The sequence below is a fragment of the Schistocerca cancellata genome, chromosome 7 (assembly GCF_023864275.1).
Source record: "Schistocerca cancellata isolate TAMUIC-IGC-003103 chromosome 7, iqSchCanc2.1, whole genome shotgun sequence".
In the NCBI taxonomy this organism is placed as follows: Eukaryota; Metazoa; Arthropoda; class Insecta; order Orthoptera; family Acrididae; genus Schistocerca; species Schistocerca cancellata.
In genome coordinates this window covers 161657719-161675593 of record NC_064632.1, presented here as the reverse complement: position 1 = coordinate 161675593, position 17875 = coordinate 161657719, and the positions used below count along the sequence as shown (strand labels likewise).

Here is a 17875-nt window from a genome sequence, read left to right as displayed (position 1 = left end):
AGTGAGCAGGAACATTGTACATGTACACAGCCCCCCCTCTATATAACCTGTGGGGCCACCGAGCTTACGTTCCATCACCACCAAGTCTCATTTGCTCTCGTCATGGGACGCAGCGGAATGGAATTAAATCAAAAAGCGCGAAAGCCTGGCAGTTAGGAACTGTACGCCTTATCTTTTATGTCATTGTCGGCCAAATAATGGCGCGGAATTTTCTTCCTTATACAAATGAACCAAATTCACTAAACCAGTGTGGATTAAATCAACCGATCACTTGAGGCGACAACCGTCCATTCACCCAAGATGATAACAGACAAAGTAGACAAGGCGATAATTGATCAGTCAACCAAGGCAATCAATCGAGTCGATAACAACATGAAAATCAGCACAAATATATCAAGATGATAATCGAACAGTGCATAAACGCGGTAATCGATCAATGAAATATATGATATTCGACAATCTATTTTCGACGAATAAACAAATGCGATAAACAAACAAACAGATGCGATAACCGACCACTAAATAGACACGACAACCTATAAATAACTGGCGAGATGGTCGACAAATAAATCGATGCTGAGACCGAATATTGATAGATAAATATGTCTAGGCGTAGACGCCCTACAGATCGGTGCGGTAATCGACAAATACGTCAGTAAGATAATCGACAACAGCAAGATTTGATCGAGGCGACAACTGAGCAGTTACGATCTTACTATAGTGATATTTGTTACAGCTCTTTCGAAGCACACCTGTTTTAGTGCATGGGAAAAGGACGAAACATCAGTGACAAACTGAGTCAGATCTGGATGTGTACTGAGATACCTTACGGCTGCTTCTTACAATAAGGAATCAGGTTTCTAGGCCAAGACTGCAAAATGTTCAACGGTCTGGATACTTGTGACGGTTTTTGAACAAACTGTAAAACAAAAGTCGTGCAAAGATAAACACTACATTACACACTTAATTTACCCCTATATTCCACGAGCAGTCTTACGGTACGTGGTGGATAGTACTTTGCGTAACAGTAATCATCATTTCTCCGGTTCCCTGTTCCACGCAAGAAAGGTATGCGGGAAGAAAAACTAACAGTAAGCCTTCGTGTTCCATTTAATCTCTCTCACTTTTCCATTATGGCCACTTTCCGATAAATGTACACTTATGGAATTTTAACAGCAAATTATTCCGCGTTGTACAACGGCTCTGGGACTGGTCCCCTTCCCCTAAGTCAAACAACCAACAACGCCTGTCTTGTAGAGTCTGCAACTGGTGTTAGATGAGCATATTCTGTGTGATGCTCTCGCTGTAACTAAGGGAGCTCGTGACGAAACGCGCAATTCTTCGGATCCTTTCTACTCTCTAGTAGTCCCATCTGGTAATAGTTCCAGATTTACTATGAATTCTGGAGATTAAGTCGAACGAGGCACTTGTGAGCGACCTTCTTTGTGGTTGAAATATTCGTTTAAAGCTCGCTGAACAAGTAACATTTTCTTCGGCAGAGTAAAGTTTCATTTGAAATTATGTCTTTAAAGAGATTAATGAATGACAATGGTAAAGTAAGTTGGTATACACTCAGAACTCTTGTGAACTTCGCTGGGAAGGAGAGACTCAAACACCTGCTGCTATAAAATTTCCGTGGGTACAATCACGTCTATTCCTAGTACCATCTACGCATTCCTGAATGAGACATTCTCATTTTCAGCCAACTGACGTCTCATTATTTGTTAGTCCATTCCCCTTCCGAGCACTCACTAAGTTTGGTCGCTCTGTACCTGTGAACAATTTAAGTGGAAAGGTTAGATGCGTGAAAGCTTTGGAAATGAATGACAGCTGCACCTTTACCTACACAATCTGTTCCTGGGCTAGGAGACGTTGACCTGTGGTGACTGCAGACTACCATCTTGAGGTAGCTGGGAAGTCACTTGCCCGATGAAAGGAAAAGTGGCGGCAAAAAGTTAATAACACTACTTTGTGCGCTGTTGTCCAGAGCTGGATTAAGAACCCTGTACGCAGGATCTAGCACAGTCCGGAAATGTGTGCGGAAATCTGTTGTGGGGTCTCATTAAGGCAATTGGTCTACGCTGGCGTAAAGGCTCTTTCTTCGCCCCCGCCCTCTCTCTCTCTCTCTCTCTCTCTCTCTCTCTCTCTCTCTCCATTTCCAACAGAAGGTAGGTGATGACAGGTGTACTACTGAACTATTGGTTTAGTGTCTCATGCTCGCAGAAGCACTGACACAAATTATTCACAGAAGAATGGAGAAGATGGCAGAAGCCGACCTCGGTGACGCTCAGTTTAGGTTTCGCAGAAAAGTAGAAACACGCGAGGCCATGCTGATGATGACTTACTTAGAAGATATGTTACAGGAAAGCAAACCCATTTAATGACATTTTTAGATTTTGAGAAAGCTTTTGACAATGCTGACTAGAAAACACTTTTTGAAATTCTAAAGGTAACAGGGACAACATACAGGGAGCAGAAGGTTATTTACGAGTTGTACGGAAACCAGACGACAGTTATAAGAGTCGGGGGGCGTGAAAGGGAAGCAGCGTGCTGACATGAGGAAGGCTTCCAACCAATTTCTCATACCATGCGTTGCCTGGAGAAACGTTGTTGTGATGCCTCGTGTAAGGAGGAGAAATGTGTACCATCAAGTTTCCGACTTTGATAAAGGTCGGATTGTAGCCTATCGCGATTGCGGTTTATCGTATCGCGACATTGCTGCTCGCGTTGGTCGAGATCCAATGACTGTTAGCAGAATATGGAATCGATGGGTTCAGGAGGGTAATACGGAACGCCGTGTTGGATCCCAACGGCCTCGTATCACTAGCAGTCGAGATGACAGGCATCTTATCTGCATAGCTGTAAAGGATCGTCCAGCCACGTCTCGATCCCTGAGTCAACAGATGGGGACGTTTGCAAGACAACAACCATCTGCACGAACAGTTCGACGACGTTTACAGCAGCATGGACTATCAGCTCGGAGACCATGGCTGCGGTTACCCTTGACGCTGCATCACAGACAGGAGCGCCTGCGATGGTGTACTCAACGACGAACCTGGGTGCACGAATGGCAAAGCGTCATGTTTTCGGATGAATCCAGGTTTTGTTTACAGCATCATGATGGTTGCAAAAATGGTTCAAATGGCTCTGAGCACTATACGACTTAACTTCTGAGGTCATCAGTCGCCTAGAACTTAGAACTAATTAAACCTAAGTAACCTAAGGACACCACACACATCCATGCCCGAGACAGGATTCGAAGCTGCGACCGTAGCGGTCGCTCGGTTCCAGACTGTAGCGCCTAGAGCCGGCTGATGGTCGCACCCGTGTTTGGCGACGTCGCGGTGAACGCACATTGGAAGCGTGTATTCGTCATCGCCATACTGGTGTAGCACCCGGCGTGATGGTATGGGGTGCCATTGGCTACACGTGTCGGTCACCTCTTGTTCGCATTGACGGCACTTTGAACAGCGGACGTTACATTTCAGATGTGTTACGACCTATGGATCTACCCTTCATTAGATCCCTGCGAAACCCTACATTTCAGCAGGATAATGCACGACCGCATGTTGCAGGTCCTGTACGGGCCTTTCTGGATACAGAAAATGTTCGACTGCTGCCCTTACCAGCACATTCTCCAGATATCTCACCAATTGAAAACGTCTGGTCAGTGGTGGCCGAGCAACTGGCTCGTCACAATACGCCAGTCACTACTATTATGAACTGTGGTATCGTGTTGAAGCTGCATGGGCAGCTGTACCTGTAAACGCCATCCAAGCTCTGTTTGACTCAATGCCCAGGCGTATCAAGGCCGTTATTACGGCCAGAGGTGGTTGTTCTGGGTACTGATTTCTCAGGATCTATGCACCCAAATTGCGTGAAAATGTTATCACATGTCAGTTCTAGTACAATATATTAGTCCAATGAATACCCGTTTATCATCTGCAGTTCTTCTTGGTGTAGCAATTTTAATGGCCAGCAGTGTATTTTAGGAAAGAGCGGTTCACCCTTAAAGGAGACCGCTAACAGGACGCTGGTACGACCTATTGTTGAGTACTGCTGTACTGTCTGGCATGCTTACCAGGTCGGGTTGAAAGAAGACATCGAAGAAATTCAGAGGCGAGCTGCTAGATTTATTACCGGTAGATTCGAACATCACGTAAGTGTTACGGAGTTGCTCCGGAAACTCAAGTGGGAATCCCTGGAAGGAAGGCGACGTTCTTTTCAAGAAACAGTATTAAGAAAATTTAGAGAACCGGTATTTAAAGCTGACTGCCGAATGATTCTACTGTACCCAACAAACATTGCGCGTAAGGATCACGAGGACAAGATACGAGAAATTGGGGCTCATAACGAGGCATACGGACAGTCGTTTTTTCCCTCGCTCTATTTGCGAGTGGTACAGGAAAGGAAACGGCAAGTAGTGTAGAGCGCACCCTCCGGCATGCATCGTACGGTGGCTTGTGGAGTATGGATGTAGATGCACAGAGCTAATTCTAAATATAAAATAAATACTAACTTTAAGAGCCTCTGTAAAGAGTAGTTAGAGTTGGTTAAACACCACATTATCTACAAAATATCTTAGTAGTCCAATGCAAACGCTATAATGACCCCTACGAAACTTATCTTGTCCTCTTCGTTCCCGCCTTAAATACTGCCAGGTAAATTAAATTTCCATTGTCGACACGCGTTCAAGCTCGTCTGCGAGAAGAAGGCGCTGAGATATAACTGCCAGTCTGCTAGAATAAGACCAGTGGGTGGTTCCTTCCAACACGGAATTTGATCAACAGTAGCCCACTATTGTGTCAATACGAGGCATTTACTCTGTTCGACTGTTGCGTGCCGTGATAGCATCACCCGCAGTTCCGTATCCTCATAACTTGGTGCGTCAAGTCACTGACTACAACATTAAAACGGAAAAGTTCTTTTGTGTCTCCCCCGCATATATTTTGTTGTGAAGAAACTGGAAATCTTCCCTATAAGTATACGACATTGTGGCTTCAATATTCAAAATAAGCATTTACAATCCTTCCCTCCCCCTCATTAATTTAACAACCAGCAAATTTTATACTCCCTAGTTATAAACAATTCAGAAAACCCAGCAGTAGAGCGTTAAAAACTTTGGATCCATTCTCAAGAATTGGAAAAAGGCCCTTTTGCTTTTCTTAGCTTCTGAAAAACGACGTCGAATGCACTGGAAAATATATTTGAGGTTTAGGGTGAGTAGGAAGTCCATACTACTTATTATCTTGTCCGGCAACGTCTTTGGATATTTGCTGTTTTAAACCTATTATGTTTGCCTTTAACCGTGGCTTCTTCAAAACAAAAGTCCGAGTGCCATCAACTTAGCCGATTATCAGTCTTGCAGTATTTAGACTTAATTCTGCACTGACCTTTGCGTTGTACTAAGAACTAAAAATAATTGTGGAAACACTTTTACTTAGGAATCTCCCTAGATCCGTGAATACGTAGGCGTGTGTGTATGCGGGGCAATCTTATTGGTGCGACCTATTTTGATAGTACTGTGCATAGAAATACAAATATAATTTATTACGTTCTATTCGTAGAGTTCCTCACTGAAGGTAAGTAAAAACGCTAAGCTGCTACAGAAAGCCAGTTTGATATATTTCAAAGTGATGGAGACGCGGCCTTTTTAAATTTAGCGCTGTAATGACCAAAATGTTTTAGCTCGCTGAAAAGTACTACTACGTCTAAACACCTTAATGAACACAAAGCTTTAATATTTCAATTAAAGTGAAAACAATCATCATATTAGCTACGGTGGATAACTGCAGACACGCTGATGTATCGGGAGAAAACACCGCCACTATTTCACCGTACAAAGTATCTGACATATTACTAATTTTCCGCATCTTCTTTAATGTCTACTACTAACAACAAAAACAAGTGCTGCATCAGTAATCATGAAGGGAAATAACCTGAAATATATTTGCAACCTGTTCCTATTTTCCAGATAATGATTTTAATTGGCAGAACAGCTCAGTTATGTAAATATTGCATCCAAATATTGCCATCACCAACTTTAAGCCGCAGCTGCTGCAATGACACGCATCTACTTCATATTCTCTAGTAAAATAATATAAGACTAGTCTCACTGCGTTCACGGGTCTGTTTATTCTTCTTCTACACTAAAATATTTAGAAGATGGGAGAATAAAATTTATTTCTCTCATAAATAAAATATTAATTTCTGAATATTTGTTCGTTGCTCATAAATCTTACCTCTATGTTTCCCATCGTCTGGAAGGCTGTAAATACGAACATGAAACCAAACCCTAACAAAATTACATTTAAGAATCTTCTGTCACACCGCGAAACACACGCCATGGTTGTAACACTTGTTTACCGAACCGTCTGCTTTCTTGGTTTCACGTAATTTAACGCGTCGCAGCCAGATAACTTGTTTAGTAAACTCAGATGTTCCAAAGAAAAGTGGTGAAGATACTACACACTCGTATACTTATCGGTTGCATATTCTTAGTGTCAGTATGTCATACGTATTGTGTGCCTTAGTTATATAAATATTTTACTTATATTTTTTCTTAATTTCATAAAGTCTATATTCTTCTTAATTTATTTAATTATGATATTTTTGTTTTGTCTTTGACAATAGTCGATTTCTATATATCGAAACTGTGATGTTGGGCAATCAGCCGCATATCGATAATATGCAGTGTACAGAAGGAAGTGTAATTTGTGTTGAGTTCTATGCTTGTGTGCTCGGTACAGGCTTTAATTTCATGAACTTGTAACTAATTTAAGGTACATAGTTCTATGTTACGTTCAACTGTGTTATATTTTTTTGTACAAAGAGCGTCTTTATTATCGTGTCCAGCTATGGAAGTGTCTATCAATTGAGAAGGATGAGATCATCTGCCATTATGACTTTTGTGTTGGGCTGGGCTGAACGTGTTTGTTTTGGGTGCCAGTACAGTGATATTTACAATAATCAAACTGAATTCCATACTTAAATCGTGACCTTAGTGTAGTGGGAACCCTTCGGCGCAGGTTAGTCGAAGTGACTATCATGACGATTTGACGAGGGATGCTACTTGGAAGTATCGCTTTCTTTGGTAAATTTGAACTGGCGGAATTCTGCTTGTTGGACTAAAGTGGAGATATTTTTCATATTTCTGATTTTAATAACAATGAGTATCCACTTAAGGTCTAGTAACGTGGAGGAGCCATTGTTTCAAACAGTAGCAACAGTACTTATTTTCTGCAGTTGATGTAGATTCAACTTTAGTAAAGCACTTGTAGTAAATTCTTCATTAGATTTTGTTGTAGACTTAGAAGCTAAAGTTTGTTGTTTTGTTGTCTGTCACGTTACCTGTTGGTTTATAAAATAGTCATTTCCTCAACAGTAACTTAGCCATAGTCGTAGATTAAAAATAGCTCGTATTTCCTTTCTAGCAGATTTAGTAATATACAAGTAAGCTGTTCTTTTCCTGGACTTTATCTTTGTGATCACTGTTACATAGATAACAGTGAGGTCCGTTTCATCTTCGAGTTTGTGCCTGCTGTCATCCAACGCCTTGTATCAGTACATTGTTATGTTAAAAATAAGACACGCAAATTGTATAGCACATAACAGCGTGCATGTACCTGCCTTTTGGAATATAAGTTTGGATAATTTAGGTTTATAATATGATGTGTTGGTGTTTGGAAAACATTCTGCTGTCTGATACAACTCGCCAGTTAAAAGTAAAGATATTTTCTAGCTATTAATGGCCCTTTGAAATACCTACCACTCCTCTTCAAGAAGTCTATGGTTTAGAATCAGGCTATTGCAGTAGAATTTATATTAAATGAAACAACAAGTTCACTGTTACCAGTCACTGTTTATTTATCTCCATGATAAGATAAATAAACAGTGACTGGTAACAGTAAATTTGTTGTTTCATTTAATGTCAATAATAGTCACGGTAAAGCCTAACCCAAAAATGTTCGCATTTCCAGTAGAATTTGCTGATTCTCACTGTGACGGGTCACTCTGTATATTAAGTCATTCACAGTGCTAGTAATTCCTGAAAATTATGTTGCTAAGCAGTTCACCACATTTAGGCCTACTTGGATGAAAAGCTGCATTTGCACCAAACATTGGCAACTCCCCGAATCCACTTCTGTAGTAATTTCAGTCTTATCAGTCATGTCTGTGATACATGTGATTTTATGAGCCTGTTTATCTTTGGATTCAACTTTTCATGTGATGTACATTGGATAAAATTTTCCTACTCTGCACATTGTTCTAAACTGTCATGCTTTTTAGGTTGTTATTTTTCTTTTTGCATGTAACACTAGCAAAACTGCGGCTAAAATGGCAATAAGTATTTGAGTTAAAGTGTGAAACCTCATTGTGAACAAGATGGATCTGCAGTATTATGATTTTGGCTATAATCAATTGCTTATAGATTCCATTACATTGTTCACTGATAAAGCTACTGGCACCCAGTAAAAGCATTATCATCTTTTTAACATTCGTTCAGTAAACATCCATTTACTTTTGTTTTGAGGCATTCCACACTCATTTCTATATATGTATGAAGTAGTGTCTGTACATGTATGAAGTAGAGTATTTGACATTTGACTGCATCAGTTGGGTTTAGCAAATCATGTTATATGAAAATTTACTCCCCTAACAGATGAACTTAATTTTTTGTTTACAAGGAGGCTGTGTTGTGTGAAACTTGGACATTATCTTCCAGGTATGGCAGTGGTATTGAAAGCTTCATGACAATAAGTAAGAGAGGGAATGAGCCGGCATAGAACTCTGATGCCATCTTTTCTTCGCCTTCCTTCTCCAACCCAGTAGCTTGTTTGAAGATGAAGAAACAGTTCTTCCGTGTGAAGCAGTTGGCTGATCAGACCTTTTCTAGGTATTTATGGAGAAAATATTATTTCTACATAAAAGAAAAGCTCTTTACTTAACTTTTGTTTTGTGAATTAAAGAATATGGGTTTCTGTTTGTGTACCCTGCCTCCTATTTAACTTTTATAAATTCCTATGGACAGAGGATAAATTATTTGTATTCTATAAATTAATTGGAAATGATGGCAGGAATGATGAAGTTGCTAGAGAAAGAGGTTCCAGGCATACTGCAGAGCCTCCAACTTGAGAGCAAATACAGAGTGGAAAGAATTGTCTGTAGGGAGAGGGAATGAAGTAGTAAAAACAAATAATTCAAAATACGAAGTGGCTAAAAGAATCGGTAAGAGGTGTGTGCTTGCCTCCCATTGCACATTTCTTAGTTTATGTACACTGTGTGAACAAAATCGCACCAAAATGTACATAAGATATTTGTTAATTATGTAATATACCTTTTCTGAGTTTACCTAGCAGTTTTAGTTATTTGTAACATAGAGGGTGTTATATGTGCAGTGAATGTAGACTTCAGACATTTTGATATGTTTGCTGAAGAAAATACTGACAATGTATCCTGATGTTACATTATGAAGTGTGAATGTGGTGTCTTGATTTTCACAGTGAAGTGTTTATGAGTATAACTGTAAGTGTGGCCTAACCAGAAAAAAAATTAAGTAATTAGTGTGTATTTACTTGGATTTTTACAGAACATTGTAAAGAGATGTGTCGAGGTGGTGTGTTCCGGTTCTTTAATGTTTGGTGCAAGGTAGTGGAGATAGTAATAACTGTCGAAACCCAATGTCTATGACATGCATGTACCATGAGAAACATGACTAATTATTCTAGGCAAAAAGGTTATAGATTTTGATTTCCAAGATTGAGGAAAGTTGATACATGATGAGGTACAAAGAGTGAAGCTCATATCTGCATCTGTACTTAGCAAGCTGCTTATGGGTAATTGTAGTTACTCACACATTTCATGGTGAAATGTTGGTTTTGTGAAATGTGACGAAACAGCAGGCATTCTCTTGACAGTTAATTTAAAATAAAAAATAAGAGTACAGCAGGCAGCTGACATATTGTTCTGTTTGAGAAAGTGATTAGTAACCTATCACAATTTAGGAGAATTTTGAACAATAGTGGATGTTTAAATGCCTAATCATAGTGTGCAAATTTTTAAGATAAATGGCAGCAAGAAGCCTTGACAACTTATACAAGAATGTTAAAGGAGAAAAGGATTATTTGTGAGACGCACCTAACCTGTAAATACTTTCTACTGAACCGCTAATGACTTTCTACTGAACCACTTCTTCATTGGTCGATAACTGTAGCCAAGCTGCTTCTGTCACCAAAAACCATCATTTCAGATATGTACTACTACTCACTCATCAGATCCGACAGTATCACACAGTCCTCTACAGTCATTGTAAAACATAGTGAGCAGTCACGATTCTAGCAATTCAGGGAATACCAAAAATAACAGTGTCGGATGCCAGCTTTAACCTGCGATGTCATAAGTATGGTGGGTGCCCCATAAGGCGGCTATGATGTTGTACGTTACACACAAAAACAGTGCAAAAGTCATTTAATTGCAGAAATAACAAGAATCTTAATGGGAAAAGTGCATGAATTAGGGGGGTTTTGGCTGAGGACAAACTAAATATGTGACAATCCTAATAATGGAGACATACCAAAACAGACACTAACGAAAAAATCAACCAAACAAATCCTGAACAATCAACAATAAAACACAATAACAAAGAACCTGGGGGAGAAAAGGGTACCAGAAATTTCATTTGACCTGTATAGCTCAAATGAAGCCCACAATACCACAAACCTACAAAAGTAAAGGTACTGGAAAATTCTCTTGACCCATATTGCTCAAAGAAATCCATGATACTACCATCCAACACATAAGCCAAAACCAGGTATCAATAATTTCACTTGACCTATACAGTTCAAACAAAGCTCATTGTGCCAATAAACTACAGCTAGCAGAATCAACTATTCTCAAAACCTAACCAGATCAGAATAACTTACTACACACTCCACCATACCCACCACTGTAAACTATTAAATATGAACTTCAACTACCAACCCAAACCACAACATAACAGAAAGTAACTGTGACAAAAATTGCAATACCCACAAAGAAAATTATATACATAAACAAACCCACTACACTTCTTAACACCAAGTAGGGTAGCACAGTGGTTAGTACACTGGACACGCATTCAGAAGGATGATGGTTCAAACCTGCATCCGGCCGTTCTGGTTTAGGTTGTCTGTGATTCCTGGAAATTGCTTAAGGCAAATGGCAGGATGGTTGCTTCGAAAGGGCATGGCCTTCTTCCTTCTCCATCCTTCCCTCATTCGAGCATTTGCTCCGTCTCTGGCGATTTCGTTGTTGACGGGATGTTGAAACACCAATCTCCTCCTCCTTAGATTTCTGACACTAAAGGCCAACAAAAATGTCTCTGCCACCACACCCCAATCCAAATTAAAGAAAGAACCCTTTGTATTATTGGTGCAATCCTCTGTTGCATAATCTTTAAACTCTACACTATAGCTCATTGTTAAATGTCAATAACCACTGGTATGTAAATCTGTATGAAGAAAAAGAATCTGAAACAATAGTGGATTCCTCTGCAATGTGCTCTTTAATTAAATCAGCCAAAACCTGTTTTTTACACCTCGCCACCATCCTAAAAACCACATCAGACCAAGCGAGGTGGTGCAGTGGTTAGAACACTGGACTCGCATTCGGAAGGACGACAGTTCAAATCTATCTCTGGCCATCTTGATTTAGCTTTTTTGTTATTTCTGTAAATTGTTTCAGGCAAATGCTGGGATAGTTCCTTTGAAAGGGCATGGCCGGTTTCCTTCTCCATACTTCCCCAATCAGAGCTTGTGCCCCGTCTCTAATGATCTCGTTGTTGACAGGACGTTAAACACTAGTCTCCTCCACCACATCAGAAGACCCACCCCAGAAACAACAGCCACCCACAGTGATGTTCCCACAAAATCATCACCCCTCCCATACTTAGCCATCCCAAATGCAGAGTTGCCAATCTCTACAACTGCCCCCTTCGTTTCTCCTCACCTACCAAAGACCATCCGCACTTTATAAACCCTGAACACACCTTATAACAAAAAGGAAAATCAATCTAGAACACGCCTATCACTGACACACATCAAATGAGAACAAAACCAGATAGGCAAATGATAACACAAATAAGAAGTTAACAAAATGATATCCCTCATGGCTAACCTAGATTTCTCAAACCAGGAACCACTCGTAAGAAACCTGCAACTATTGTCACGACGACACTGCCACATGCACTTGTTTCTGGTTCAAGAAGCAGCGACTTTAGTCAACTTCTTCAAATCCCGACACTGCGGACACCTTACATACTCATCCATGAGGTCATATACCTATACAAAATTTAACTGTTGCAGCCTTATTATCACTCCTAGCAGCAAACAATGAACAACTAGTAACTTTAGTTCTGAAATCCATACTTCAGCACCTGACGACAAACAAAGAAAATCAAATTCCTAACTGTGAATGAACAAATTTCAAACGTTGAACTACCATAACTAACAACTCCAAACTGGAAACAAATCAGTAGTTAACAATTAAGAACTTTAAAATAACTCAGTGACAATCCAACAAAGACAAACTCTGAAAATGCAGAGTAATGCACGGCATTAAGTACAATGCTGCACTAACATCACCCACAAACCGTTCAGAAACATAAATGTCCCACACTATAATGTGCCACTGCGTACTCAAGTACGCTCCCTGCATACATGATTCACTTCAAAGATGGAGTACTGCAGTTACACCACACAACAAAACCCAGTTACATCATGGGTCAAAGCTAAAGTGCAGCACTGCAACTTTTGGTATTGTCCATTTGTTAAAGCCACTCACTTCAGAGCAAATAAAAGTACCACCTTCCAAGCTCAAAATAACAACTTCTTCACACTGTAGGATGTGTATGGATCCTCCTGAAGCTTTAGTCAAAATCAAGAAAGAAACAAGATTGTGAAAAGCGGCAGGAACTTTCATAATGTGATAGAATAGATCAGGTTCATTTTAGCTATGTTTACACTACATGAATTCAAAGAAGTAACAACCAAATAGAATTTTATCTTGTGTTGACCTATGTAGTGATGTCGAAATTGTGCACCAAGCTCCCTAAATATTGTTAGAATAATAGTAAAACTTTTAGCAGTCAGAAATCTTGTAGTGCCTTTCAGAGATGCTCTCCTTCGTAATACACAGAACAGCTTTGGTCTGGGATCTAACACAAAAAAGGAAGTACCAGACCTTTTTCTGAATAGCCTATCCACAAACTGTAGTCTTGTCATTTTGTTGCGTCAGTAGTATTTACTCTTATTAAACTGAGATCCATTTGTTACAACTACTTCTCCCATTCCAAAGTGTGCCTCATTTTCGCTCAAGGACATTTGAACACAAACACCTCTGCAGAAATGTCTCCATCTAATAACAATTTTTCATTTTTTTTCTTTTTTATTGTACTCGATTCTGAAAAGTGCAGCTTCATGAGAAGTGATCTCATTATGGCACTAAGAAACCCACAAATAAGTCTCCATTTTTAGTTTCTGCCAATGGATCATGACCCCTCACAGAACACTTCCTCCTCTGTCAGCTTGTACACTTCTTCTACAAGACATCTTCAATCACCAAATTATTTGAAAACAGTCTTGATCACAGCTGAGGTTTTCTTGTGAATCATTTCGGCCTTTTAATTCGGGCCATCATCAGAGTTTGCACCATCTGGATGATGGCGATGGTGTCTGACCCGCTGTGGGGGCCTCAGTCGTAACTGGCCAAAAACGGTCAGAAGTTAACATCGACTGCAATCAAGACTGTTCTTAAATAACTTTATGAGAATAAAGATCACTGTTCTACAGCAATATTGTATAAAATCGTCATCAATCAGTTGTGCTGTTGTTTAGACTTATTTACCCATTACATCTTTCAACGTTTGTAACTAATCATCCTTGCCTATCTATTCCTTATTCGGCAGGGTGCTTAACCAAATGAAATTGGTATCTCTGATGTGTGGAACATACCAAACTTTGAATGTGGTGGAAAGATTTCAATTCCTGGGGGGCGGGGGGGGGGGGGGGGGGGTGAATCTCCTGTTCCGTTGCTTCAAATTACTTACCTAAAACTAACTTTGTGTTGGTTATTGTTTATGTAAGCTAGTATTTTGCCAACTTATAAATGATAGTTGCAAAGATCCCCACTAATGCTTATCACATTCTTGAGTTGGGTCTATAGAGAAGTAAAAGAAAGCACTGGAATGAAAGAAATTAAATCAAAATTTTTAAACTATAGGCAAAGACTGATGGAATGTAAATGTTATAAAACAAACATATGAAAATAACATAATGGCATGAATCCTATTAAGCACTTTGTTTTGATTTTTATGTTATTGACCACTTCATGAACCCTAAATTGCACATCAGATCATAGTATACTACAAGTTCTGTGTGCATATTTCAGTACTATTAATTTGATTTTGTGGAGAATGTCATATGAGATCAGGAGGAAAAGGAGAAAAAAACATTTGAAGTGGAAGCCACATAGGAACTTTCAAGCCAGCTCATGTTACCAGTAGAAAAATTTTGCAACAGAAACAAAGTGATAGAAGGTAACATTTATACGACAAATAGTATCTGAATGAAAGAATCTTATAAATAAGAGTGTCCGTAGCTTGTGTAGGGTTCTTACATATACACAGCTTTCTCCAACACAGCTAGTCTTCTTAACCCAGAGAGCCTTGGTATGCAGTTAGTAAATTAGATTGACTACTTCTCTTTTAATTGGGGGAAGTCTTGTGTATTTGCGTGGTATTTGGATGTATTAATCTCTTTGAATAAGTGGAGTTATGGTGCCACTACTTGGAGTAACCACCTGAATGCTTATCTAGAACTTGGCTATAACTTTCTGTACTGTAGTATATGTGGAGAAATTAGCAGTATTGAAAGCAATCATAATACTGGGCAAATTGCAGGGATGTGCAGTGGAGTTGATGTAATTCACACTGTACTACCCCCCTGTGGGTTCGGGGGTTAGAATAGGCCTGCGGTATTCCTGCCTGTCGTAAGAGGCGACTGAAAGGAGTCTCAAACGTTTCGGCCTATATGTGATGGTCCCCTCTCGGTTTTGACCTCCATATTTCCAAATTCTTCTGAAGAGCGAGCCAATTGGGGAAGGCGCTTTAGATGGTGCATTGTGTCCATCATGCATTGAGACCTTTAGCCAACTTTCTCGTCGTCGCATTGCCGTCCCACTCGTTCTCCATCTCTTGGGCGAGGACACATTCCTGTGTGCAATTTCCACCATGCACTGTGCAGTGCTGCTTTTTGTGGAGTCGACGACCATGGATTTCCTTGCACCTAATATCCAGCACGGTAGCCAGTCCATTGTGGTGGGACCACCATGTACCCTGTTTGTTGTAGCCCCCTGACAACGCAGGGATCACTCTGCTGATGCCTGCGCCGTTAACTCCCCACGTATGCCAAGGTGTAGATGCCTATCTCCCTGGGGCATTGGGACTCCCGGCAATGGCCATCCTGCGAGGTGGCCCTTGCTGAGGCTGGGTGGCGCCTGTGGGGAGGGCCCTTGGTCGGAGTGGGTGGCATCTGGGAAGATGGCCCACAATGAAGCGTGGTACATCATCTCTCACTGGTGGCCAGCTGCCAGCAGTCTCTAAGCATTCTCGGGCTCAATTCAACACTCAGAAATACGCTTCCAAATCATTCCACTCCATGGCCACACCGTGGGAGGAGCGTGAGGCTCAGGATGGCAGTGACACTTATTTGCCCCAGTTCCTAGTTTGTATGAGAGCTGATGGAGAGTCTTTCATCTCAACAAAGCCTCAGTTCTTTGTAGAACATTTAGAGGACAAGTTTGGGGAGGTGGCGGGTGTGTCCAAAATGCTCTCTGTGTCAGTATTGATATAAACAGCATCCTCTGCCCGGTCATGAAGGTTACTTGCGTTTGACAGGTTGGGGGATGTGCCAGTTACCATCACACCTCATAAGAGTTTAAGTATGGTCCAGGGTATTACTTTCCATAGGGACCTTCGTTTGCAGTCTGATGACGAGCTGTGCAGCAGTATAGAGTGTCGAGGTGTTCATTTCGTCTGGTGTGTTCATTGGGGTCCGAAGGATAATCATATTGCTACCGGTGCCTTCATCTTGGCCCTCGAGGGTGATACATTACTGGAGAAGGTCAAGGTGATGGTCTATCGCTGTGATGTCAAGCCCTATATCCCTCCCCTGATGTGGTACTTTAAGTGCTGGAAGTTCGGGCATATGTCTTCCTGCTGTACTTACAGCCTCTCATTCACTTTGCTCGCCAGACTGCAGGATCTTACAGAAAGAGCAGAAAATCATGGAATACAAGACCCTGGACCGACTGACCTATACTGAGGCTAAGAGGAAATGTGAACGGCTCCATCCTGTGCGAATGCCTTCCTCATATGCCGCCGCTACGACAACTGTGATAGCCCCATCAGTTCAGTGAATTCCAGTCGGCTCACCGAGCCGTACAACTCCACATGCCCCCTTGCCCATGGGGTGCACTACCCACCCTGTTGCTCCTACACCTTCTACCTGGGGAGCAACACTCCCCCCACCCATCGGGGGCATCTGTCTGCGCTTCTAAGCCGGAGAAGCATCCAACTTCTTCGGCTCCTCTTGCTCTCAAGGGGTCTCTTTGGTCCCTCCCTTCTCAGGTTTCCACAAGTGGGAAGGATGACGCCTGACAGTGGCATAAGTGCCCACAAGCAGCTGGTCGTAGGGTTTTGCAATCCTCCTCCATCCCGCAGACTGAATCGGTGAAGCCCTCCCAGCCAGTGAAATCCAAGGAGCAGCAAGAAAAGGCCAAGAAGAATACCTCTAAGATGAAGAAACTTGCGGTGGCACCCACCTCACCACAACCTACAAGCTCTGCGTCTGAAGGTGAGGTAGAGATTTTGGCGTCCGCTGAGGCCCTAGATCTCGCTGGACTCTCAGACACAATGGATGTCACTCACACAGGTACTCAATCAGTGGCAGCAGATAACCCAGCAGCGTAATCTGCCTCCCTGGTCCCTTCGCGCCTTTCTCGGCCATGGACAGTGTCGTCCTCCAGTGGAACTGCAGCAGTTTTTTCCATCATCTTGCTGAGCTCTGACAATTTCTCAGCCTTCACCCTTTCCTCTGCATTGCTCTTCAAGAAACTTGGTTTCTGGCGATGCGAACCCCTGCCCTCCGTGGCTATCGGGGTTATTATAGGAACCGGGCAGCTTATGAGAGGGTATCTGGTGGCGTCTGCATCTACGTCCTTCACTCTCCTTACAGCGAGTCTGTCCCTCTACAAACACCTCTAGAGGCTGTTGCTGTTCGGGTGTGGACGCCTCAGGCTGTTACTGTCTGCAGTCTGTATCTTCCACCGGATGGTGCTGTCCTGCAGCATGTCCTGGCTGCGCTGACAGCCTAATTGCCGCCACCTATTCTGTTATCGGGCGACTTCAATGCCCATTACCCTCTGTGGGGTGGATCAGTGGCAACAGGCCGAGGCAGCATTGTTGAGCAAGTAGTGGCACAGCTCGATCTTTCCCTTTTAAATGATGTTGCCCTCACACATTTCAGTGTGGTTCATGGCACGTACTCAGCCATTGACCTTTCGATCTGCAGCCTTAGCTTATTACCATCTGTCCAATGGAGTGTGCATGACGACTTGTGTGGTAGTGACCAATTTCCGATCTTTCTGTCACTGCCACAGTGTCACTGTTCTGGGTGCCACTGCAGATGGGCTATGAATAAAGCTGACTGGGACTTGATCACCTCCATTGCCACTATTGAGCCTCTTTACAATGACGCCACTGATGCGGTGGTTCACTCGGTCACCACCGGCATCATTACTGCTGCAGAATCTGCCATTCCCTGTAATTCTGGGTCGCCTC

At 41.7% G+C, this 17875-nt stretch overlaps 2 protein-coding genes across 8 annotated transcripts in view; one reads left to right on the top strand and one right to left on the bottom strand.

The window, feature by feature from the left end:
- The window catches only part of LOC126092497 (UNC93-like protein MFSD11), a 246955-nt gene extending 240523 nt beyond the window's left edge, over positions 1 to 6432 (bottom strand). Inside the window, exon 1 of the mRNA XM_049908119.1 lies at positions 6243 to 6432. Within this exon, the coding sequence (XP_049764076.1) occupies positions 6243 to 6347 (105 nt within the window). The 5' untranslated portion in view covers positions 6348 to 6432. The remainder of the gene's footprint in view (positions 1 to 6242) is intronic.
- LOC126092496 (rho GTPase-activating protein 17-like) overlaps positions 1 to 17875 on the top strand; it is a 313454-nt gene that overhangs the window by 146237 nt on the left and 149342 nt on the right. For 3 of the 7 annotated variants that reach the window (XR_007521344.1, XR_007521345.1, XM_049908114.1), the window contains exons 1-2: positions 6896 to 7028; positions 8726 to 8896. Coding sequence is in view for 5 of the 7 variants with exons in the window: in XM_049908114.1 (XP_049764071.1) it covers positions 8844 to 8896 (53 nt within the window). In the remaining 2 variants the exon portion in view is untranslated. Of the gene's footprint in view, positions 1 to 6670; positions 6783 to 6895; positions 7029 to 8725; positions 8897 to 17875 lie in introns of those variants that run through there. The other 4 variants (XM_049908117.1, XM_049908116.1, XM_049908115.1 and 1 more) reach the window with 3 other exon arrangements.